The following is a 26814-nucleotide window of genomic DNA, read 5'->3' as shown; positions in this document are numbered from 1 at the left end:
ACTCAGGAAATGTCAGCAGCTAGCGGAGATGTTTGGGCTATCTCTGTGTACTATATAGCCTGAACACAACCACTGACCGTCTTCATGAAATCCTACGTGGCAAAAGAAGAGAAATGCTTTTATCTTTTCCAGTGCCTCTGCATGGAGACCACTTCTACATTGTTTCTGGCTGTAACCTCACATATTCTTGCCAATCGTAAAACAGAAGAAAAAGTAAAGCAAACCAACTAAACCAACAAAACACCCAAAATTATAGTTTATGAAATAATGGAAAGAATTGCAAATAGTAACAGTGTGTTGACAATGTTTCTGTCTGTGGGAAATACACATTGCCTTACCCAGGAATTCCACCAGACTCGAGTTTGTTTGCAATATCCACATCCCATGACCAGACATCAAACTGCCACTTTCGCAGGCCCAGCACTCCACACAGAACTGATCCTGAATGTATCCCTATTCTCATGTCAATGTCATGCTTTGTTCTTGACCTAACATATCTGTTAAACAAGGCAAAAACAAACAAACAGAAAGACCAGGCTCATGAAATTATATGCAACATTTTTTTGTATCTTTAGGAAATAATACAATGCAAAATACAACGTTAGTTTTGTGTAAATAGTCACTTGATCTGCGAAATGAAGAGGTACCTTTCTAGGTAGTAAAGTGCAGGTAGTAATGAAATAACTATAAAAAACAGATTATCATTAAGCACTTAGTTGCATGCATGGTTCAGTGGCACATATATTATTCCTGTCAGGCAGAAAGAAAAAGATAGGAAGAGAAAAACATGTATGAATGAAAAGATTAATTGAAGTCATTGAGTTCATCAGCTTAGACTTAATAAAGAACTACCAAAAAACATAAACAAAATGCTATCACCAAATCTGCATATACTTTTACATTTTATTGCATTTTTAATTAACTTCAAAATTTCAAAAATACTTATTTTTGTAAGAAATTTAACCATTACTTTTTGTCCAAAGGTGAATTATTTGCAGGAGGTTTGGTCAGAATAAATTATTCTAATTCAGTGTAGTGGCGAAGACCACTTCATAGTTCAAAAGTAAATACATAAAAATTGCATTTGTTAACAGTTTTAGAAGAGGGACTTTGCTTCGACACTGTTTTCAATTAATTTATCTGTGGGTCATAAACAGAATTTTATTGTGTTAAAATAGTTTCTTCTTTTTCTGGTGTGAGAAAATGTATTATTTGCAGCTACAGTCACTTAAACCTAGCACTACTTCTTCCAAGTCAGTGTTGAGAAAGTCAAGCACATCACCATAGGAAATTCACATTTATATAATTGGTCTATACCCATTGGGATGACAAAGAGAGAACTTTTCCAGTCCTTCCTATGTAACAACACAATTATTTGCACCAAAAATACTGTTAGAGATAGTGTTCATTCATATTTGAATGGCTTGCTCAAGATAGGAAAAGCATGTTACTAATGTTGGGCTACGAACAAGATTGCTATATCGCTGCCAAGAGTTCAATTTCTGTGATCACCGAAGTCAACATTAGGGCAACAGGATCACAGAGCAGGCAAAGAATAAACAGCTCTATTTCACAACTTTGAAGCAAAAGCATTGCCTCAGATGCTTCAGTCATCACCTTGACTGACCCTCTCTTGAGGAGAAAACTACTTACTGCATTCATTACGTGGCCCTTTGTTATTGCAACAGGGGCACTGATTCATATTCAAATAATGAAATAACAGTTTTAAAATTGAGATAAATTAATCATAAAAAATAGTGAGGAATTGAAAATAAGCAACTAGTATTCATAACCCCAAACCTTATCCGCTGGAGAAAACTGTGTACATGATATCCCACTGCAGTTGTTTGTCTATTAGAGAAGACCTTTACATGGTATCATGAAGCTAACATATTTCAGGTTTTTAAAACAAAGAGACTCATACAGCATTAATTATAAGAACATAAAAAAGAATGAGCTTTGGGAGGACAGTTATCTGTGTTTAAATAGTATATAGTTTTCATCCAAAAATTTCTTTATTTTGCAATCAAGAAGGCTTGAAATATGAAATAAACATATAATCACCCAACTCTAGAACATGGGACTTGAAAACAAATCCTCCACACTGAAGAAGTTCCTTATGTATCATAAGAGATTAAGAGAAGTAAGAACAGTACAATTTGAAACATGTTATGAAGAGTTTTTATAGGTATTCTGCAAAAATATGTAAACACTCATAACTCTCAGAGGAATTGTCAGACAAACCCCCGCAAAATTGTTTCCCCAGTATGTCTTTTTCTTTCCTTCAGACCGAGATAATTACTTCTCACTTTATGTCTAATTTCTGTATCTTGAAATAGGTTAATTAAAATAGGTTAATTGTCTCTATGCACATATATATATACTCTCTATTAGATCAGATTAAATTTTAAATGCTAATAAATACTATCATTTAAAACTAAATATTGTAAATTATAATCCTATATTTGTTTGCTGCATGGGAATTAATGCACACAGATCTCATTGTAGAGAACACATACAAAAGATGCCGCAATCAAGCAACACTTCCCTCTTTTTCCAGAGCTGGAGTTGCTGGATTTCAACAATTTTGTCCTAAAATAAGATCATGTGCTGAGAAAGCTTTGATCAGCCACATAGCACTTCTGCCTTTATTGAAAACTACAGGTAGCTCTGATTCCATACCACCTCCTACATGACACTAGAGACTCTACGCAAAGCTATATTCCTTCTTGTCTCATCTGTTATCTTTCACAACCTCCCAGAAACTTTTCCATGTCTGCTGCTGAAGTGGAATTTGATCTCAGTTCTTCATCTGTGGTGAGCTGGGATTTGGCCACCTGCCTGCATCTTCCGATTTAGGACTGTTCTGTTTTCCTGTCAGATTTCGTGCTGCTACACCTGCAGGGCCATATCATCATATTCTCCTCTTACTTGCCCTTCACAGCAATATGTCCTTATGTTGATAGGTAGGGGACCAATTATATCGAAAGACCTGATTGAATTGAGCCACAGGCAGTCTGGGATATATTTAAACAGAATCTGTCCAGAATATGAATCAAAATCATGATGGAGATTTGGTCCTTATTCCACTGCTTTGTTATTTGCAATGCAAAATTGAGAACAGAACTGTTGAGAATGTATTTGTGGACACTTTAGATTTAGCCAAACTTTTGTTAGAAAGTTTTAAATTGAAAAATAAATAGTTGTCGTTGAAAAATGAAATGAATGATTCGTGTGTAAAAAGTCACAGAATTCTTTTTCTTTAAAATCTGAAGGAATGTGGAGTGAGGCATTTCAGAATTATACAGAGAAAGGGACTGTACGATAGATGCCTATGTTCTCAAATCCAATTCCCTAACAGGCAGTCTGTTGGTTATTTCAAAAGGCCTTGTTCACATGCTGTTGTAAGACAGAAGTATTAAAACCTCTGAAACTACAGAACCTGAGTCCTCTGAGTCTTAGAAGAAGTAGTAGTTCTCATTCATTCAGAAACAAGTAAATAAATAAATAAATCATACCATGTACTAGATATTGAAAAAAAAAAAAAAAAAAAAAAGTGCTCTTTCCAAATATTCATGTTCTGCATTCTCTAGTTCTTCTGCTTCTTAAATTTATTAAAGCATGAATGAATTTTCTCCAGCTGCTTAAGGCTTTCTGGAAACCCTTTGTAAAAGCACATAAATTAAGTTGAATTATTGATGATCTATAATGCAGCCCAGTTTACCTCAAATACTGCCTCATGAAATGAAACTGTGACTGTTGCTATTCTTGCCATATCTCATTTCAATCAAATTAGAGATGAACATTTCACTGGTTTTAATTGGATCTTGACATCTCTTTCTGTCCAGCATTCTTTGATGGGTATTTGATTTTTTTTTTTATGCTAGTAAATTGAGGCTTTTTTATTTGCATGAAAATGTGAGCCAAAATTCTGAAATTTGCTTTTCAATATTTTCTGTAGCTGCAAGAAAACGGAATGCCCTGCAACTCACATGTTGTACATTTAGCCCTGCTAATCAATTTCACTTTGGAAGGCCCTATTTACCAACTGAAATATTTAAAATATCTCCAGCACGTTATTTTTTATTCCTCTGGATGACTATTTCTTTTACCGTTACAGCAGTTTGTTCTCTGAGACTTGTCGAGACATAGTCATTGCTGTTTTCATGCACTTGTAACAGAACTGGGAATTCTGTGGTCTGTGAACTAAATGAGAGTTACAGCTGGCCCTTTGAGCAGGAGGAGGGAGTAGTGATCAGTTTCCTGAGATCTCCTGAGACTTTTCAGTTGAGCCTAACAGAATTGTGGAACTTCTTTAAAGAACTCAAATACATTTTTGGACTGATATAAGAAGGTATAAGATGAACTGAGGTGTCTGCTCTCTTTAATATGACTCCGGGAGCTGTGTCATCCTTGCAAAAGAGACATCCATTACACATAAAAAGCTAGGTAACAGGGCACACTAAAGTACTGAAGACTTCAAATAGTATAGCTACATGACTCACAAGATACAACACTTTGGAGATGGACTTTACAAAGCACTGAATTTACAAAGTAAGACAGATAATATCCCAAGAAGCCAGTTTAAAATAGCTTCAGAATGGGTTTACCTTGGAATAAGAGCTGGATCCCAGAGTCGGCAGCAATTACCTCTAGGTAAGTTTCATATCAGATTTATTTTTAATGTAACTGACTTGCTCTGAGCTGACTGATCCTATAGCAATATGAGCAAATTACTGCTGCATTCCCATTGTTTAAGGTCTTCCTGCTCTGAGCTGCAGAAAGGAACCATGAAGGATTACAATACATATTATCAGAAATCTGCTTTTTTACTTGAAAACAAACTATTTACACATTCCTATGCTATCTTGACAGGGTAACTTTGATAGTATTTGGGGGCATTTTCAAAGAGAAGAGTTCTTAGAGGTGCACAGGCTGATTAATCATTCAATTTACTTAGGCACCCAGCATCAAAACCAGGGAAAGACAGACTGTCCTGCTGCTCTGTTCCTTCACTGTCAATGGCTGAAATGGACATGTGGATGTGATGATAGCGTTTGTGTCTGAAAGGCATTGAACTTGTGAACTAGAAACTTTTGAAATGAAGGCAAGAAATAATTTTTGGTTTTGTGAAGCATTGTTTTGTCTCATATGAATCTGAGCTCTCCCCAACACAGGCTGAGCCCCATGTATTGTTCAAGAAAGAATCTGTGGAAGGAATCTAGAAATGTATCAATTGCATAAAAATTCATGGAACATAAAAGCAGTTTCTGACTGCTTCAGAGCACGAGTAACTCATTTAACAAGCATTGATCACTACATGATTTTATGTTAATACTCAATTGATGGAGTTACAGACTGAGGTTTTATTCACGTGAAAAGCAGAAAACCTAACAGATCAGTCACTGAGATCATCTAAATTATGTTTCTTTCTTTTTTTCATGATTTGATGTTCATATTAGTAACTTATTATGGATAGTTTCTGGAGTTTAGCCTACATGGTAAACTGGCACTGATTTTTCTGTCAAAATAATTATTCTTTCAGCTGGTATTTTAGTGGGAAATAATCCAATAAGCCATTCACAAGTCCATGATTTACCAAATAAATAGACTAGCACAAAGACCTGCTTGAACTTCCATCATTTATGTAAATTGTAGTTGGATTTCCATCATTAAACTATGCAAGTGAGTCTTTGAGTATCCAAGCCTTACACAATCTCTGAAATTTAGATTTAATGACAGTTGAGAAGATGGTGGTTAAGGAAGCAATCTTTAACCCTTGGGAACACCAAGGGTCCTGTCACCTATACTGCCACTGTGTCCAAAACTAAAGAGCAGAAGTGATAGTTACATTGTCCAACTTGACATCCCATGCAACACAGTTTGGTACATTTTAATCACTTGAATTTATTTTTCAGTAACTTGCATCTGATGGAAATCTTTTTTTCCAGGAAAAAAGTTGCCACTTCTTATGGTCATACTGTTGCCCATTTTTAAATCCAATGTTGTCAGTCCACATTAATGATCTCCTCCAAAACAACTTCTCAGTTACGTTATTTTTTTAAATATTATCTAAAAAAGCCTAAATAATTTTCTCATTTTAAAAGTACTATTGCTTCACAATAGTATGGCTTATCCCTGCACCCTTATGAAAATGCTTAACAAGCTCTTTAAGGGGACAACACTACATCAAAATTCATTATTTTCATCTCAGTCTCGATATTGACAAATTATTTTCTAAAATTTCCATTTCAAAAGTAGAAATTCTTTTATGATTATTTCCTTTACTTCTCTTAACAGTTCTTCCTTCACATTCTCTCCCTTTCATAATTCCCCTCTTTTTTCCTTTATCTCACTTTTTCCCTGAGTTTCCCTTGGTGCTCTCACTGTCACATTTCTCACAAAGAAATGAACAAGTGAACAAGCATGCTCATCTCTAACTTAGTTCAGAATTACTTTAGTGCTCTGTATCTTCCTCTTATCTATTTCACATTCATTTAAATGTATTTGAAGAAGAGATCATGTCACTAAATCCAACCTCATTTTACTGTTGAGTCTTGAGTTCATGACTGTCAGCAAGTAGGTTCTCCTATCTTGAATTTTATCATACATTCATAATGCCAGCCATCTGATAGTCCAACACAGATTTAGAATTTCACTTACACACAATGCAAATGCTGATGACTGCTTTTTTCTTACAAATTTTGTTCTCCCACTATCAATAAAGATAAAATGGATAAAATAAAGATAAAAAGACATATATATATATTTAATAGGTAAGCGCAATAGTAGGTTGTTTCCCTCTCTGTCATCCCTTCAGCTTACATAGGTATTAAAATCAAATATAATCATCTCATGATTAGAGACAGGCATTAATACAATATATTCAAGACAGGAAGATTTGCACAGCATACAAAAAAGACGTGGAAACCATCTGAATAAATGGACCTATTATAAAGAGCTTATTATTTTTATTTAGTTTGTACTTTCAGTTGCATCTAAAAACAGTTTACAGGAGATTACAAGACAGTAATAGTTAGGATTTTTTTTCTCTCATATGATAGGGCAAAGCTCCCTTTCTTCACAGTAAAAATCAGAATTTGTGGAACTTTCCCATGGACAAAAGTCATATTTTTATTGTGCTCGATTGTCAAGGGAGCAAATTATGACACAGAATGGAATATATAAAGGCTTTTCTTTCATAAGCTTTGTAACAAGAACAGTGATGTGTAAAAGATTACAGAGAAAACTATGATCTTGGATTGCTTGGTTGAGCTCTGAACAGCTCTCAGAGAGTTGAACAGCTCTCTACATCTGTGAAGAGAGAAATGAAGCAGCAAGACATGAGTTTAGAGCCCTTAAGATCAAGATGCAGAACCTCACTTAATAATGAATTAGCACTTTAGCTGTATGGTATATGAGGCATTTTAAAACACCCAGAAATCTTTTAAGATTCAATCTGTCCAAGATGTCCTTGTTCCACAGGTTGTCTAGCAGATTTTGCATTCTTTTCCTGCTGACGAAACAACTACCAAGAAGGCTCACAGGAAAATTCAGTAATGATATCCTGATATGGTAGATTTGGGGGCAGTTCCTCATCTGCAGTTAGGTACTGATCTTTGCACCAACCACATATTGTTGATAAGGGAATGAGATATTAGAGGACCTAAAGATGAAAATCTGGTCTATTTAATTTAAAGATTCCTTCTGTCCTAATTACACAAAGATCTTAAACTGCTGTAAGAGCAAAAAGTTCTGAAAGTATATGGATTTCAATCTGTGATTTTAGTGCCTAAATCCCAATTTAAACGGGATCCTGCTGCATAAATTCTGTTTTGAGGATTCTTTTTGTATGTTTTTTTTCTGTTTGGTTTTAATGTCTACATCTTAAGCTAGGCTGAGTGTTTCAGCTAAATCATAAAAGAGATTTAAGAACTAAGAGCTTTGCATGTCACCTTTAACAGTTTCATATCACCTTTATCAGTAATCTTTAAATGCTTGGATTTTTCCTGTAATCATTATCTGCCTTCCAAAAAGCTTTGAATTCCTGTGTACAATTTAATGTAATTTTGAAGTCACGGGATAATTTCTCATATCTTGAATCATCTCTCTTTTATTTGGAAGATAACAAATTTTTGTTTCATGAAAACTTTAGAGGCAGATAAAGTATAATAATCTAATTTTTTTTTTTTTTTTTTTTTTTTTTTTGTAGGTTTTAGATCAAATCTCCAATTCTTAGTAGAAATTCAGTTTTTCAAAAAGGGGAGGTTTTTTTCATGTTAATCATGAGGGAGTTCTATCATTTTCAGTTCCAATTAAGAGACAGTAGAAATTTCCAAGTACTCCCAGACATGAGGACTGAATTATTTGTAATATTCTATAGAAGGACTGTTCTTCTCTGGGAACTATATAGATGCACATTAAGATAAGCAAGATAATGCTTCAAAAACAGGAAAAGAAAAGCTTGGGGAAAAAAAATCATCAGATGGCCAGAAATTCAAATGCTGTATTTATCAAACAAGTTGGAGGGAAAATGAACTGAATTGGCCTGGGATGGACAATATCCTAATGGACTTGGATTTCACAACTCCTTCTGAACTCTCCTATCACTCAGGATATTAAAACTAAACTGCCACTTTTTCTAGAGTACTATCTTTGAATCTTTGTTCATAAGAGGACACTATAGTTTTAGAGACTGACATGTAAGTAATGAGGTTCAGAGAAATTTAGAAAAGAAAATAACTTACAATGGGTTCATTGCACATGATATTACCGAGCAAATGCAAATGATTTCATGTGTGTCTCCACGTATTTAACTATGTTTTCCCATCAATCTATTTTTTCTAATTCATAATTCATTTTCACTGGGTGGACTACAGAAGCAAAATACTGATTACTTTGTGCAACATTTATTCTGTGATAATTGAACCAACATTCTTAAACATCCTTTTTACATAAACATTATCCAGTTACATTTTCCATTAATTTGCTTTTGTTAAATTTTCTCTCTATTAAGTTATCTGTAATGTAGCTGCAGTACACTATAACACTCTAATGTACATAATGAAACATACTCAGATTAAAGGGAGAGAGTGGAAAATAAGCAGGCAGACAGACTGCATGGTAAAACAAGCAGGGAAGAGGAGAACATTTTGTTAAGGAAGACAGCAACTGAAGAAGAACTCAAAAATGATAAAAGCCACAAAAATTGATATAGTGGACAAAAAGACTAAGAAAACCTCTTGTGAAGGTTTTCTATGCATCTTCCGCTGTCATGGAGATCATTGGACCAGCTTCTGCAAAGCGTGTAACAACCATCTCTGTGTGAATTGGAGTGATATGCCATATGGATTTTAACAGTTCTCTCTTAACACTGCTGTTATGAGGTTGAGGCAGAGAAATCTGAATTGTTTCGCATAATACCTTTAATAAAACAAATAATAAAACCAACAAATATACAGAAGTGGAAATTTGGAAACTGCTGATAGGCAAAGTAGCACTTAGAATCTCAACCCATAAATACAGTGCTCTACGTTGACTGGAGAAATTCTGTTGCTTTCATAGTGATGATCCTGAAGTCTCTGAACCACCCTAAGAACTACTTGTCTAGTAATAACACTCTTAATAGGCAGTATGGGGCACTGTCAGAAGCAATAAAACAAATAGAAAGAAAGTAATATTACCTGATAGTTTTTATCATACTGAGCCCCATTTCAACACAGCAGTGTGCATGGTCCTGGCGAGGTTCTGGGAGTCCAGACACGCAGTAGTAACAGTCTCCCAGGATCTTTATTCTAAGACAGTGATGTTCCTAGAGGAAAGTGTTAATAAAGAAAGAAAAGTGAAGTTCTCTCAATTTCAAGATGAACGTGAAACTGGTTAGTAAAATTACTGAAAAAAAAAATAAATAGGTAATGGATTTTTCCTGCTTGTAATTGTTACGAGGGCTGCTCCAATGTAATGCCTCCTATCTTATTATATTAGCCTGCAACTTCAGAGGTGGATGTTGGTAGTATGGCAGTAGAGATTGAATCTTCCCACAAATATCCCCTTACATTTCGTTGCTGTGTAACAAAAGGCAGTAGAGGGCCAGTCTGTCAAAAAGGTTTCTGACATGCAAGTGCAAATGATGCAAAGGAGTGTCATTGAATTCCTCCATGAGAAAAAAAGGCACCCATTGACACTTGCTGAACATTACAATGGATGTGCTTACAATGGATGTAAGCACAGTAAGGCTCTGGATGGTGCATTTCAGCAGTAGCAACAGTGAAAGTGGCTCACATTTGCTGGTACAGATTTTTATGAGAAAGGCATGCAGGCTCTTGTTCATTACTGGTAAAAATGTGCACTTAATGGGGGTGATTATGTTGAAAAAGTGTTTTGTAGCTGAGAATTTGCTCTAACAAATAATATTATTGTTCCCTTTTTATCTGTTGTAATTTCCAAATATATAGGAGGCATTACTTTTGGAGCGTCCTAACGTGATTTTGATTTGTTTCCACTTAGACATAAAATATCTTTACATTTTCAGTAAAAAAGATTGATAGAAATTTTTGTATTACATTACGAAGAGGTATCCTTGCTGATGTTGAAAAAGGTTTCATCAGAGTTAGGCTGGAATCTAGGCCAAGGATTCAGAAAAGCCAGCTTAGATAATGAAGAATGCAGCCTAGCCTATATTCTTTCAGATCATCCTTTCTGCTGCTTTTTACACTGGGAATAAATGGAAAACAAAACAAAACAAAAAACAAAAAAGAAACATAACTTTTTTTTCCTCCACTGATAATTCCTTCCCACCTAAAGTCTCCAATGCCATTCTCAAGGATTTTCAACAGCTATAGGAGCTGACTAATTATCTGAATTCTAAAAACACCAAAGTTGCTATACTGTGTTAGGCTTTTTTCATGGAAAAATGATATTTACTTGGCATCCAGCTAGAGTCATCCTTTACCCTGTGAGCAAGTACTGAATTTCATTTCTTAAATACTTACTAACAGTATCTTTGTAGACTGAAAGAACACACTGCAGTGTGGTTGGGAAATTATTTTAGAAGATCCTTTTAGTGAACAAAAAAACCTGGATTGCCAAAACTTTTGCAGTTCCCAGACAAGTAGAACAAGTAAGCCTAACATCAGCTGTAAACATGCCCAAAGTAACCTGCTGGCTTGGCCCCCAGGGGTAGCAATCAATGCAGAAGAACAGAGAGCATAACAATTTGAGATACAACTGTAAATGCCTGGGGGCAGCAAGTACTACAAGTTCAGTCAGGGAACCATCTCCATGATTGGCAAATCTTTGAAATAATAAATGCGTGATTAGTACTCAGTCGGTAAAGGTTCCAATCAGAGGACATTAAAATGAAGACCAGTCATTATCAGGAAGAAGGATAACATTTGCTAAAGCTGCTTCATTAGATGACAGTAAAATACAGCCTGTGGTATTTAGTTCAGCTTTTTTTCTCTTTGTCTGTGGCAACCTGAGGTGCACGCTACACTAGTCCAATGAGAGTGGGGGTATGCTAGTGCCACTGGGGATGAAAGAACTTTAAGAAGGACACAGGAGCAAATTGGTACAGTGCCTCAGGGACTGAGTTCTGGACCAATGAAGGGGAGTCCACGTTATAATTCAAGATTTTGCCTAGGAAGAATGAAGCGCTGTACCGAATATCAGATAAAGCTTTAAAAACCCCAGAGTTGCAAAAGAAATCAAAACACTTTGAATCATATAATCATAGAATATTCCAAGTTGGAAGAGACCTACAGGAATCATCAAGTGCAACTCCTGGTTTCACATGGTACTGCCAAATACTAAAAACACATTTGTTGTCCAAACACTCCTAACACTCTGGCAGCTCCGGGCCATGCCCACTGCTCTGGGAAGCCTGTTCCATGCCCATCACCTCCTGCTGAAGAACTTCTTCCTGACTGCCACCTGCCCCTCCCCTGCACAGCTCCATGCCGTTCCCTGGGCCCTGTCGCTGTCACACAGAGCAGAGCTCAGCGCTGCCCCTCCATCCTTGTGAGGAGCTGCAGCCACCATCAGGCCTCCCCTCAGCTCCTCTGCTCTGGATTGAGAACACTCAGGAACCTCAGCTGCTCTCCTCCAGACCCTTCACCATCTTTGTAGACATCCTTTGAACACTCTAATAGTTTTATGCCCTTCTTGTTATTGTAGTCCCAAAACTTCACACACTGCTTGAGATCAGTCTGCACCAATGCAGTATGTATTTGGTATAATTTGTTCACAAAGCTTTTGTACTTAAACACATTTGCCCAAAAACTTTGTACCTAAAGCTTTTGCTGAAGTTAGTTGAAGATTTACATATGCCAAACAGGGTAAAATCTGCTCTGAGCACAGAGAAAGTTAGAAAGTGATTCACCCTGAGGTCTCCTTAAACCACCAATAGGTGTTGACTGAAGCCTTGACCATACTGTATACTACTATACAGATAGATAATTAGAGATATATGCACACACATATAGCATATATATTTACTATATGTAGCATATATAGAATACGTGCTACGATACAGTATGTATGCCCTATACTGTAGGTGGTTTTATGGGTGCAGATTTCAATATTTCACAATTAAAATCAAAACTCAAATCAGACTTCTTTATTGACAAGTTGCACACGTAAATCTTATCTTCCTTGTCCCCTTCTCTTCAACCTGTCCACAGTCTCACACAAACAAGTACCAAATTATATTTCTTAAGGTTGCAACTGAAATCTCATGATGATAAAATCTACTAAAACTTTGCTCTCCAGTTAGAAAAATAGCAAAGATGTGGGAAATGTGGGCATCTAATTCAGCACAGCTGGAAAACTTTATCTGCAGCAGGAAAAACAAAAACAAAAACAAAAACGAAAAAATAAAAGAAAAATCTCATCTGCTTGGTCTTAAGGCTTTATTTAAAATTATTGAAACACCGATTTTATTAAAGTCATAGAGACCTGTGTCATGGCTGCATGTCTCTCTAATTACACCCAGAATATGGCTGATCAGCTCAAAAAGATGTGATTTAGATAAAACTAAGAAAAAAAAAATCTTAATGAACATCAAGACCTGTTAATGAGGGTTCGATGTATGCAAGTGTGTGTGCACGTGACAGGAAATCATTTCAGCTGCTAATGAATGCATATTTTTTCTTGTCTTCATATATCATCTTTATGCTCATTTGCCAAAGTTGAGGAAGATAGCAACCACAGAGAGAAATATTCAGAAAGAGATAACTATATATAGGTGTCCATATGTCATCCAACAGCCGAGGCTGCCATCATAGTCAAAGAGAGCCAGGCAATGCAGTCAGTGAAGCCTAGAGTGATTTAGCTCCCAGCTAAAGCAATTATCTGGGTTTCAATTCAGTTGTTTGCACATAAGTTTATGGTACACTGGAAAGACCCCTGGGTATGTGAGGTGCCTATGCAGGACTAACAGACATGACATGACATACGTCCCTCTAAGGTGGTGCAAGAACCATGCAGGGTGTCTCTATTGGCAACAAATACAAATTACTTTTTGTCTTCCTAATTTTTCTTGTTTGTTGAATTGCTCTGACTGATGTGTTAGTGTGTTTATATCTTCTTTACCACTATTAAACATTCCTTATTATTCTCATCAAATCTATTTTGCATGTTTTGCATGTAAACTGTGGATTTTGTATCACTTGAAACATTTCTGATAGTAAAATATACTTCAAAACAACTGCCTGGAAGGAGAGAGTGCTGATGATATCTGCTTTGTCAAAACAGGAGTGCGTGGTCTCCTGAGATCCCATATGATAATTCTACTTGAATCACACTTCCAAATTAAACTAGATGCTTTACCAGGCTGAATGAATTAGTATCTTAGGGTTAGATGCGTAGGCTAATGTCTGTTCTTTGTGTAGCCATCCTGCATCTTAAAACTAGAGACAGCTTTTGAGTTTCAACCTAACTTGCAGTGATATAAAACCCCTAACAATAACATTCAGGACCAACTTTCTACACCCTTTAAAGCTCTGACTCAATTCTTAGCAACATCATGATAATGCAACATTATCAATAAGTTGCCCACTGCTATTAAAAGGAATGGATGGAAAACAGAAAAAATGCATGAAGTAACTGTAAAATCAGTAAATGAGTTAAATAAAAGAAAATGTCTGTAAGGGAATTTTGATGCGGCAGATATTATGCTGCAGTGTTAAATCCTTACACTACTCTGAGGCTGTTATGATTTTTATTTTATTCTAGTTTCCTTCACTTTCCCACAAGTAGTTCCAGAAGTTTTCCTGTGACATGTATGTAACAGATGATAATGTACATTCACATCAGTATCCAGTCTTAAGCACATTAGTGACATTTGCTGATGGCATCACTTAATTTCTATGCATGTCACAAATAGAGACTTTTTTTTTCCTACTTATCTACAGTTTCTCATTTGATACAAGTGAAATATTAAAGGGCCTGATTCTGCCAAGACCAATTGAAATCAGTAGAAATTTTGCCTGGGGATGTTGAGCTGGCTCAAACACTCAGCTATTAATAGTAGTAATTCAAGGTGAATTCAGAGGCCATTGATAAAAAATCTTTTTCCAAATCACCTTAATTCAGAGAAAAGAAGATATGCAGTTCTTTCACAGACAATTGCTTTATGCACTTGAATGATTTATATTTAAGCTCATTAAATACACCCTCAATGTGAGCAAAGTAAATTGGCATAAAATGGAGCTGAAGAAAGGAGTCGCTCAAATATCAAGTTACTGAAAGATGCAGTCAGAAACTTCATTAATTTCTTGCTTCCTTGGGCTAAATTTCTGAAGAGAGAGAGAGGGGAAAGTGTCTGTATTTTGTGAGTTACTTTGCATTTTCTATCTGCCTGTGGTGATTTAATCACTTCACCTACTTTTCAGTAGAATCCCATAGGCTAGTGAACAGACCATATGGAAGTCCTCATTAGCAACTTTTTCTAATTCCAAGCTAAAATTTAGAACACTGTGGATGAGAAATTACTGAGTCTGAAGTGAAGAACAAAGAGATAATACTTATAGAACTTTTTGAAAATGGATGGAGAAAGAGGAAGCAAGAGATTGGCCCTAATATGCAATAGCTCAACTCTGAAACATTTGCCAAAGGTAAAGGATACCTAGATAAAAGGTCTTTCTCAGTATGAATGGGATCCAGGCCAAGGCTTTTAGGCAGCAGGCTGGTTGGGACGGGATGGAGAAAGAGGTCCATCCAAATTCCTTCTATTGCATCTCCGCTGCTTTTAGAAACACAGCTGAGACCTTGACAGAGCCAGATGGTAGGAAATTGTCTAGTCCTCCAAAAAAAGAGGATCAGAATTTGGGTGATGGTTGCCAGAATTCTTTATTGTCATATAAATGAAGGAAAACATGGGCAAGGCACCACCTTGCATCTTCTGCCTGCACCAAGGAATACTTAAATATTTTTACACTAGATATCAGCATGACAGATCATATGAATGTTATTGTTTACAAACGCTTGTTATTCACCAGTATTAGGCAATTAATCATTGATGCTAGTGAGGAGGAGAAAACATTGGACTTAGACACCACAAAAAAGAACATAGACTTCCTGTGTTACTATTAATTTGCATAATGTTCTCATAATTAATTAAAGATCACATTTGTATGCTCATAAACCAGTAATTCTGTTTATTAATACAGCACCCCAAACGCATAAGAATGGAGGGAGTCACACTGGCCTATACATTTAAACAGATGGTTTTGTTAGGAATTTTACTGTTCTATGGGTTGTATGCTTGAAGATCATTTCAAAAAAGAAAAAAACACTGCCACCTCAGAACTAAATGTGGTTGGGAACAGTAAAACATTGCAACATGAGTGTTCTTTGTGGAGAAGACAAAGAAGTCTTTGATGCCCTCCACTCTTCTTTGCTTGTAATGAATTGGTACAGCAGATGTACTGGGGTACATCAGACCACTAAGATCATCCATTCCAACCATCAATCCACCACCACCATGCCCACTAAACCATGTCCCTCAGTGCCCCATCTACACATTTCTTGAACACAAGTGATGGCGAATCTATTCCTTCTCTGAGAAACATGTTTCAATGTCTGACCACTCTTTCAGAGAAGTTTTTCCTAATATCTATCTTGAACCTCTTCTGCTGCAACTTCAGGACATTCCCTCTTGCTCTATCACTAGTTACACAGGAGAAGAGGCTGACTGTCCACTTCACCCTGACCTCCTTTCATTTCAGGGAGCTATAGACAGTGATAAGGTCTCTCCTGAACCTCCTCTTCTCCAGAGTAAACAATCCCTGTTCCCTCAGCCATTCCTCATCAGACCAGTGTCCGAGTCCCCTCTCCAGCTTTGTTGCCCTTCTCTGGACATGCTCCAAGGCCTTGATGTCTTTTTTGTAGCGAGGGGTATAAAACTGCGCACATTAATCAAGCTGTGGCCTCAGCAGAGCTAAGGGCAGGAAGACGATCCCCTTTTTGCTCCTGCTGGCTACACCATTTCTGTTAAAAAATTTCTGCCTAAGGAAGGCATTAATATTAATTAGGTTAAGCCTAATTAATGTTAATGAAGCTTTTTTGTAGGTAGATATGCAGATAAATCTTCATCTCTTTTTTATGTCAGCTTGTTTTTCTTCCTTTCCAAGTGGCCTCTTTTATCTTTAATAACTGCAAATTTTTCACAAATGTCATAGAGAAAATAGAAGGGAGAATTAGCTCTACATGAGACAACATTAAATTTCTCTTTTATAGGAGATATTGAACTGAGTTATAATTTTTATTCAAAGTGTTCTTTGATAACGAAACAGATATTGTTATTAATTATATGTACAAACATACGCCGTAGTACTTGATATAACTGGCAAACAATTTGAAAATTATCAGAGATCTCATTGCTTCTGCATTGCAGAAGAAAAACAAAGGCTGAACAAAAGAAACAACAATGCTAGATCACATTGCTCAGTATTGTAAGCCATGAAATACTGTCTTCTTTAATATTATATGATTTATATAAGAAGATGTATCAGATCAAACATTCTTCATTATAAAATATAGAATTACAGAATACTACATTTATTTAGGAGTAAATAAGGATTTATAAGGATTTTCCTTAAAATACATAGAAACTACCTCAAGCCTTCTGCAACTGGGATCTTTGCTTTGATGGTAATACTTAGTGAAACTGAAGAGCTTTGAGTAACAGCATCTATCTAAAAAGCCTCAAAATGAGGTTGGTCTGTTATTTATCTATCTATCTATCTATCTATCTATCTATCTATCTATCTATCTATCTATCTATCTACCTATTTATTTACTTATTTTTACTGTAACCTGAAATGTGACTTGATCAAAGAACACAAATGTATACCTGAAGGGCTACAAGATGGTTTTCTTGTCTAGGAAAAGTAGGCATAGCAGGAATCAGTGAATACAATTCAGTGCCAGAAAAATCAAATGTGAAGTAAAGCATACCAAATTAGCAGAGAGACTGTTAAGGCAGCAGAATAGATTCTCAAGACAAATGAGAATTTATCTCTTGGGACCTTCTGAAGGAAATGTTTTTGTCAAGTTTGAAAAGTTAATATAAAATCTTTAGGATCAAGATTAGTCCCATGTAAATCATGGAACCACACTGAATCACAGAATATTTGAAGCTAGAATGAAACACTTGGAAACATCTATTCCAACTCCCATCCTTCAAGCAGGGTCACTTAGAGCTCATTCACAGAATCACAGGATGGCCAGGATTGGAAGGGACCTCAAGGATCATGAATCTCCAACCCCCCTGCCACAAGCAGGGTCAGGTTCACATCCACGCCGGTTTTAAATATCTCCAAAGAAGAATCCACAACCTTTCTGGGTGATTTGTTCCAGTGCTCTGTCATACTTCCAGTGAATAAGTTTCTTATGTGCAGACGAAAATTCCTGTGTTTCACTTTGAGCTGTTTTCTTATTATCCTGTTGCCAGATACCACAGTAAACAGACTGGCCCCTTTCTGTTGATATCCTCCCTTAGGATATTTGTACACATTAATAAGATCTTCTCTCAGTCTTCTCTTGTCCATGCTAAATAGGCCTAGCTTTCTCAGACTTTCCTCATATGAGAGATGTTCTGGTCCCTTAATCTTCTTTTCAGCACTTAACTGGACTTGCTCTAGGAGCTCTATGTCTTTTCTGTACTGGAGATCCCAGAACTGCACGAATAGTTCAAATTTGTGTCCAGTCAAAAGGACCAATAAATGTCAATTTCCAAAATTTTCTGAGAGCATGTGCTAAGTCCAGTGCAAGATTTAGGTTTGTATTTTAAGTAGACGGCCCTTCCATCATAATCCAGGACCTTGATTTCCTGTATAATGCAGGGTGAGAATTTGCCTCCTCATTTGGAACACAATTTGGATGACGTTTGGACAAAGGTCAAAAGTCATGCAGAGCTACATCAGATTCTATTCCTCTCTGGGAATCTCTACTGTCAGGACACTAGGCAGGTACCACAATACCTAGGTCTTAGATTATCAAAAGGACATTCTTTTTGATAAGTCTAATTAGCAATGATTAGATTACTCTAATCATTGCTGTAAAATCTGTTCAACTTCCTCACTAATTCTTTCTTGTATCTTCTGCCTCTCAAAGGTTTGGTCTAAGCAACTGGATTAGCCTATCCAATGATATGTAAGAGAGAAAAGTAAATTCACAGACTGGGAGAGAAAGTGCAGGGACTAGACCCTCATTGGCTACAGTAGCAGCCTCGTTAGATGACTCTGTTGTTGATATCTAAAGATATTTGCAATGAAACCAATCTATGACCAAAAAAAATTATAAAGGAAGAAAAGAAAATGCAAGCCTAGCTAAACTGGGCATAGGTTATAATCTGCTTGTATTTCTGTGCTTATCTATTTGCTCTTTTTAAGTAGTACAAATTAAGTAGTGAATGATTTGCTTAATGTAATAAATTGCAGTACTGTCTTTAATTTCATTGTGGAGTTAGAATTCAGCTGAAAGACTGTAAAATCTGCTACTAGCCTTTTCAAAGACTGAGAACTGATTATATATAATTTTAATGGATTAGTATTTTATGTTCTTTGGTTCTTATAAGAATAATCTAAATAAAGCTAAGATCTTAAAAAAAACCCCACCACTTTCCAGCAAGGACCAGAGCTAGAAAACTTCTCTGGAAACTATGGCATATGATCTGCTGTCATGTCATTCTTGGTCCAGCATTACAAGAGTCCAAAACTCCAGTGACTATCTGAGCTCTTACTTTCATCAGAACATATCACTTTTTATCAAATTTGTCTGTTATCCAAACTCAATGACTGTATAAAATACCAGTGAGGAAAATACAAATAAGTTTTGTTCAAAGTGGTCATAGGTTCTTCCCCAAACTCCCAAATACAGTTGGCTTCATGTCCCTTTGCAAATAAGCTCTGCTTAACTCACATGTGCTAGTCGGTCAAATCTGGCAAAGAGTTCATTCAGCATTCGGACCAGTTCCTGGGCTGACAGAGTTGTGGAGAGGTTTGTGAATCCTTTAACATCTGCAAAAAGAATGCTGGAAAGAAAGAAAAAAAGAAAAGAAAAAGAAAAAAGAAAAGCGAGCGAGAGAAAAGAGATTATTATTGCAGTACTTTTGTAACTCCATGTGATAAATTCCTATCTAGTACACTGCATGCACTTTGCATGCTGTGTGTTTAAGAGATGGCAGAGGTGTGTTCTGAGAACAGTAATTTACAAGTGAGGGACTATTTTAATTTCATGCTCTGGACTTTTAGGGATTCCAGAGTATAAAATAAAAATACTGAAGGGATTAAGGAACAAAAAACAAGCATGGAAGAGGGTTATAAAATTTTGGTATTTCTGATCATTCAGGAAGGTACTATTAAATCCCAATAAGCACTATTATCTCCATTTACTAGTGAGAATATTGTGGCATGGTAAACCCATAATACAGAAGGTGGTTTAATAATATAGACTTAACACCCAGCTGCCTGTTAATAGCTGTCTGTTCATTATGGGTGAGTTTATATACCAGTTTTTGTTCGTTTGTTTGTTTGAACAGTGTGTTTGACTTCAAGTATTTATTTCTCCTAGTGTGCTCTTCAGGTTTTGCTCGGCTACATGCCACACAGGACTCAAATCCTAAGGCACAAGACAGATTCATAACAGATTTCACACTTTTCAGACTAAATTTAGCTTTATTGTATCTTACTGTACAGAGATAACTGAAGTGTCTCAGAAGTGCAGTATACTCTGTTGAAGATATAAATCATTTGAGTGATACCTTGTTCTTTCAGTTGACTTTATTGGAAGCTCAGTGTAACCATACTTTGAATAGAGGTAACAAAATTGATTCTTAAAGTTATGGCAGGATTTTAGTCAACAAAGTAGATCTGAACAGACATACTTCAGCAGACTTGAATTTTCTAGAAGTGCAGCTTTGGCTGTGAACAATTTCTACAATGAGATCTTGGAAATACAAAAGAAACCTATACTTGCAAAATGTCTGCGGTGTGTGAGGCATCACTCAGATCAAGGCATGTAATAGCTTAGTACTTAACTAAAGAAAAGAATAACCAAAGTATAGGCTACTTGAAAAAAAGTAGGAATGAAAAACAATAAAAACATATATCATGCTGATATAGACTGGAACTAATCCATGTGAGCATCATTAGCACTTGAAAGTCAGTTAATAACTGACGTTACAATCTGAGCAGCTAAAGCTCTTTCATCTATATTGAATGAGATCACAATTTGACAGTGCCCAGGAACCAGTACTGTAACCAGTAATAAGCATAAGAATTATCAAGTAGACAATAAAGTATGGCAAATGATAATTCAGGTCATCTTCAGATGTATGGGCTGGTAAGAATCACAGAATGACAGAATGGGCAGGGTTGCAAGGGACCCCAAGGATCATGAATCTCCTACCCCACCACATGCAGGCCCACCAACTTGCCCATTTATTACTAGACCAGGCTGCCCAGGGCCCCATCCAATTTGGCCTTGAACACCTCCAGGGACGGGGCATCCACAACCTCTCTGGGCAGCCTGTTCCAGAACCTCACCACTCTCCTTGTAAAGAACTTCCCAATGACATCCAACCTAAATCTTCCCTCCCTCAACTTAAAACTATTTCCTCTTGTCCTGCAGTTATCTACCCTTTCAAAGAGTTGATTCCCTTCCTGTTTGTAGGCTCCCTTTATGTACTGAAAGGCTGCAATGAGGTCACCCCGCAGCCTTCTTTTCTCCAGGCTGAACAAGCCCAGCTCCCTCAGCCTGTCCTCCTAGGGGAGGTGCTCCAGTCCCCTGATCATCCTAATGGCTCTCCTCTGGATCCTCTCCAGCAGCTCCCTGTCTTTTTTGTACTGCAGGCTCCACACTTGGACACAGTATTCTAGATGGGGCCTCACAAGAGCAGAGTAGAGGGGGACAATCACCTTCCTGTCCCTGCTGGCCACCCCTCTTTTCATGGAGCCCAGCATACCATTTGCCCTCCGAGCCACAAGAGCACACTGTTGGCTCGTATTAAGTTTTTTTCATCTATCAGGAACCCAGGTCCTTCTTGGCAGGGCTGCTCTCAAGGACCGCTCCTTCCAGCCTGTACGGATGCCTCGGATTCCTCTGGCCCAAGTGCAAAACTTTGCACTTTGCCATGTTGAACCTCATCAGGTTCACCCTGGCCCACCTTTCCAGCCTCTCGAGGTCCCTCTGAATGGCATCCCTTCCTTCAACTGTGTCGACCACACCACTCAAGAGTTTGAGTGAGGATTAAGTAAAGAGCTGATTTAATCAAAGACTATGTATGAGTTACTGCAAAACCACAGAAGAAGAAGATAATTATTTACTATTCTATAGTAGTTCAATATTGTGTTTATTGAACTGTTCCATACAAAGAATTATATTCAGATTTCAACAAAAGGCAAAGTTCATGCTTTTCTATCAAATAATGTTCAAGGTTGCTTAATTTTCACCTGTTTCAGTGGTGGTTATGTATGCTCAGGTTCCAAACAAACATGCAGTAATTTTCTAACTTATGAATGGATAAATCAACAGAATGGAAATTCTCAAACAAGACATACATAGCAGCAGTCAAGTTGTTAAATATTAAAAAGAGGCTCTTTCACCCACCTGACATTCTCATAGCGATGAATGTAGATCTTATGAAACTGGTGTTGTAAATGTTCATCTTCTACATTGGTCATATCATTTATCATTTCCAGAACTACAAACCGTGGCAAGACAGAGAGCACCAGCCGTTCCTAAAGCAAAATGGAAACCCAAGTGTTAGACTCATAAGTATCAACTGAATTAATACTTCAGAGGAAATGACTGAGCTGTGTTAATAGAGCAGCTGGGTAACTGGAAATTTAAAATGCATTTCTCTTCTCTAAAAATTTGCAATAGTTCACATTACCTAAATGAGTTTAGAACAAGAACTCTTGTCTCTCTTCCCTTTTCCAAAGCTTCTTCCCTCGAATGTTTTAATCTTATCCACTGCCTATTTAAATATTCATCCTAATTATTATGACCATTACAAGCTTCTCAACAAACATCTGCTACACCAATCACTTCATTTTAGGCAGTGGTAGCTTGATTAACAGATACAGGCTAAAGGAATTTGTTGTCTTCAACAGCAAGTAAGATCAGATTTTTTTATTTACCAGAGCACCCAGACAGAGTGTTTAGCATTCGTAAAGTGTATAATTACTAAAAAAGCTGAAAATCAAGCTGTAGCAAGATATATGTAGTGGAACCTGACAACTAATGAAAAGTACCACATTTACACAAAACTTAATTCTATTGTCAGAGCTGAAAGATAGGGATAATATAAACTAACACACACATTAAAAATGCTTTATGAGACACATTTAGTAGATATATGTTAATTGGGTTACAATGATTAAAAGAGAGCGAAACAACCACAACAGTCACCTTCAACAATGCAGCACTGAGTGCATGACAGACCAAAATACATTTATTGACCAGAGAATATAGAGAAGCATCTAGTGCTATCAACAGGAATTGTTTTATATTCAGTACCCATCCATTTCACCAGAGAAATCTTCATTCAGTATAAAGGGATCACAGACACGGCTCTCATGGGGGACTTTGACCACTCTGATATTTGCTGGTAAAGCAACAATGCCAGGCATACACAGTCCAGGAGACTTCTGCAAAGCAGAACTTTCTGATCAAAGAATCATAGAATTACGAAGGCTGGAAAAGTCCTTTAAAGTGATGTAGTCCGACTGTCCACTTAACACCAATGCTGCCTACTTAGTCATGTTCTTTAGTACATCTATATATCTCTTGAATACCTAAGAAGTTTTTCCTAACATCTAACCTGAATCTCCTCTGCTGCAACTTCAGGACATTCCCTCTTGTTGACTGCCCACCTCAGCCTGACATCCTTTCATTTCAGGGAGCTGTAGAGAGTGATAAGGTGTCTCCTGAGCCTCCTCTTCTCCAGAGTAAACAATCCCAGTTCCCTCAGCCATTCCTCATCAGACCAGTGTCCGAGTCCCCTCTCCAGCTTTGTTGCCCTTCTCTGGACATGCTCCAAGGCCTTGATGTCTTTTTTGTAGTGAGAGGTATAAAACTGCACACATTAATCAAGCTGTGGCCTCAGCAGAGCTAAGGACAGGAAGATGATCACTGGCAATGCTATTTCTGATAGAATCCAGGATACTATTGACCTTCTTGGCCACTTGGGCACACATTTTTAGCTGAGCATTGACAAACACATCCAGGTCCTTTTGCTCTGCTCAGTCTTCCAGCCTCTGCCCTAAGCCCGTAGTGTTGCCTAGGGTTGCTGTGGCCAAAGTACAGAACAGAGAATGTGGTCTTGTTGAATTTCATCCCACTGGCCTCAACCCAGAAATCCTGGCTGTCCAGATCAAATGTCCAGATGCAGGAGGTGGAGGAGCCAATAAGTAGAGGTGTGCTGCTGGACCTTGTTCTTATAAATGAGGAAGAACAAGTTGGGAATATGAAGGTTGGGAGCAGCCATGGATATAGCGGTGATGAGATAGTGGAGTTCAAGATCTTACATGGAAGAAAAAACAAGGCGGTACGTAGGACTCTACCACTAGACTTCAGAATAGCCCAAAACCTGTTCAGTGACCTACTTGGAGATATCCCATCAGTTACAGCATTGGAATGTAAGGGAGCAGAAGAGAATTGGTTGACATTCAAGCATAATTTCTTCCAAACTCAGTTTCGGTGCACTATGAATAGTAAGAAATAGTGATTCTTATATCTTAAATATAATCTTATATAAGATATCTTATATCTTATATCTTATTCTTATATAATAGTAAGAAATCAGGGAAAATGACAGGAAATCTACCTGTATAAACAAGGAGCTCATGGAAAAACTCAAATGGAAGAAGAGTCTGCAGAAAGTGGACCACTTGGAAGGAATATAAAAACAGTGTCAGGCCTGCAGCTAATGGTGTTCCCAGGGGTCAATACAGCATCCAGTGTATTGACCCCTGAGATTATAATGAAATGAATTATAATGAGATGAAGCTGAGAGGAATGGCTGACATACTAGAGAGCTGTGCTGACATTCAGTGAAAACTGGACTGGCTGGAGAGTTGGGTGGAGAAGAACCTGATGAGGTTCAATAAGAGTAAATGTAGAGTCCTCATCTGGGGAGGAATAACTGCATGTACCAGTACAGGCTAGGGGCTGATCTGCTGGAGAGGAGTTCTGCAGAGGACCAAGGAGTCCTAGTTGATAGCATGTTGGTGATAAGCCAATAATGTGCCTTGTGACCAAGATGGCCAATGATATCCTGGTGTGTTAAAAGTAGTGTCATCAGCAGATTGAGGGAGGTGATCCTTTCCTCTACTCTGCCCTGGTGAGACCACATCCAGAGTATTGTGTCCAGTTCTGGGCTCCTTGGTTTGTGACAGACAGGGAATTTATAGAAAGAGTCAAGTGAAGGGTCACAAAGGTTATCAGGTGCCTGGAGCATCTCCTAAATGGGGAAAGCCTGAGAGGCCTGGCGCTGTTCAGCCTGAAGAAGACTGAGAGGGGATATTATTAAAAATTATAAACGTCAAAAGGGTGGGAGTCAAGTGAATAGGGTCGGACTCTTTTCAGTGGCCAGTGATAAAATTTCCTTGAAATTCTCACTTCCTGTGACAGTCCATCAATATTTAATTGTTTTAGTTCAGTCATTCACCTGGTTTTAAGTTGTTTTCAAGATAGTCCGTTAGTTCCAACCAGTTAATTGTCTTATCTATACAGACAAGATATATAGGGAGCTGGTGGATCATTCAGTGGACTAAGTCTAAATGATGATAGCCTATTAGTGTATATCAGTTTATTATTAGTACATGTATACAATACCAGTGCAAATTAGTGCACATGTACATTTATTATTAGTGTTTATACATATAAAAATGCTGCACTCCAGCCACTATCATAATGTAAGTACTAACAATAGCTAGGCAGGAACAGGAGGGCCTTCAAAAGAATATTGAGTTATTTCGTCAAAGCATTAAATCATCCACTGAGAGATTTCTTAGTGTCCCTCTCTCAGTAGCTCACCAGTTTGAAAGTTCTGGCAAATTTTGCAAGTATTCCACCCAAATCTGTTTGTCTGCAAATTAAGATGATTCCTTTTTATCCTTCTAAAGCAGGTATGGATAACCATTGATTGCCTTCTTCCCTTCAAGAACTTTTCTGTGATAAAATGCTATTATTGTCTCTTGCCCTCAGTCTTTCTTTTCTAGATTAACTAGATTTAACCAGTACTGGAATATATCACTCTAAATCACTCAGGGCCAAAGCTAGCAGTTTCTCACTGAAGTGGCTCCAGATTATTAACCATCTTTTTCTTTATGAGACTGCAGTGAGTGGAATCTTACTGAACAGATTGACAGTTTTGTAAGCTTCTTATCACCAAATTTCAAATGACATTTTGGGCAATACAATAGAAAAAAAAATTAATGTGAATTTTTGAATCAGGTGCATATGGAAACAGTTAAGAGGTGGAAGATACCAGTGAATTAAGATCTCCCAGGGAACGCCCTTGAGGAAAATACAGTGTGTTTTGAATCTCTTCTTGCCTTGCAGTATAGTGCTATTACTGTAGAGAAAGTATCTGTATGGTGACAAGACATATGGGGGACAGATGTGGTTTCCAGAACAACTCTTTCCTTTCATTTGTAATTAGGAGAAGCATGCTACTTCTGTTAACCCCTTCTCCATCCCACTCAACTCATTCATGTTTTATAAGTTGGGAACTGAGATCAGCAATTTTAGAATATCTTTACTGGAAGTATGAATATGAAATAAACTAAATAAAATAATGCCATATAAATATTTAGTGAGAGAAGTTTGATTCCTAGCAGTCAACTTGTATGTTGTAAGGTATTAAGAAGTTCTAATAGATTGCAGCATTGTTGAGCTAATCTCAGACTCTTAAACTGTGTCAAAATAAACATTTCATTATCACAGTTATCAAGATATTCTTAACTGAAAGGATCTATACAGTAGGATATAATTGCAATTGCATAGGAGTTCAGATACAGGAAATCTGATCACTATTATAAAGCGGAAGTACCACAATCATGAAAAGTAGATGCATTTTGTTTATAACCATTCCTAGACAAGCATGATACTGCACGAAACCCTGATTGTTATTTATTTTTCTTTAGTCAGCTAAGTCAGCCTGATCTTTTTTTGTTCTATCCTGCCAGGTGAAAAATTTATTCTTGCCATCACTTCTTAGCCACACAGTTTTCTTTGATTCTTAATGCCCTAACTTAACTTGGGCTGAAGGGCCTGAATTATACAGCATTCAATAAAAAGTCCATA

At 37.1% G+C, this 26814-nt stretch overlaps 1 protein-coding gene across 1 annotated transcript in view; it reads right to left on the bottom strand.

Annotated features, from left to right (window-relative positions):
• ADCY8 (adenylate cyclase 8) overlaps nucleotides 1–26814 on the bottom strand; it is a 122981-nt gene that overhangs the window by 46501 nt on the left and 49666 nt on the right. Inside the window, exons 3-6 of the mRNA XM_042839935.1 lie at nucleotides 22111–22241; nucleotides 19423–19534; nucleotides 9684–9811; nucleotides 339–497 (exon numbers count right to left, since the gene is read on the bottom strand). Of these exons, the coding sequence (XP_042695869.1) occupies nucleotides 339–497; nucleotides 9684–9811; nucleotides 19423–19534; nucleotides 22111–22241 (530 nt within the window). The remainder of the gene's footprint in view (nucleotides 1–338; nucleotides 498–9683; nucleotides 9812–19422; nucleotides 19535–22110; nucleotides 22242–26814) is intronic.

The sequence above is a fragment of the Centrocercus urophasianus genome, unplaced genomic scaffold (assembly GCF_019232065.1).
Source record: "Centrocercus urophasianus isolate 14NV4802_14NV808 unplaced genomic scaffold, USGS_Curo_1.0 seq_11, whole genome shotgun sequence".
In the NCBI taxonomy this organism is placed as follows: domain Eukaryota; kingdom Metazoa; phylum Chordata; class Aves; order Galliformes; family Phasianidae; genus Centrocercus; species Centrocercus urophasianus.
The sequence above is the reverse complement of the archived record's forward strand: the minus strand, read 5'-3'. Positions and strand labels throughout refer to the sequence as shown.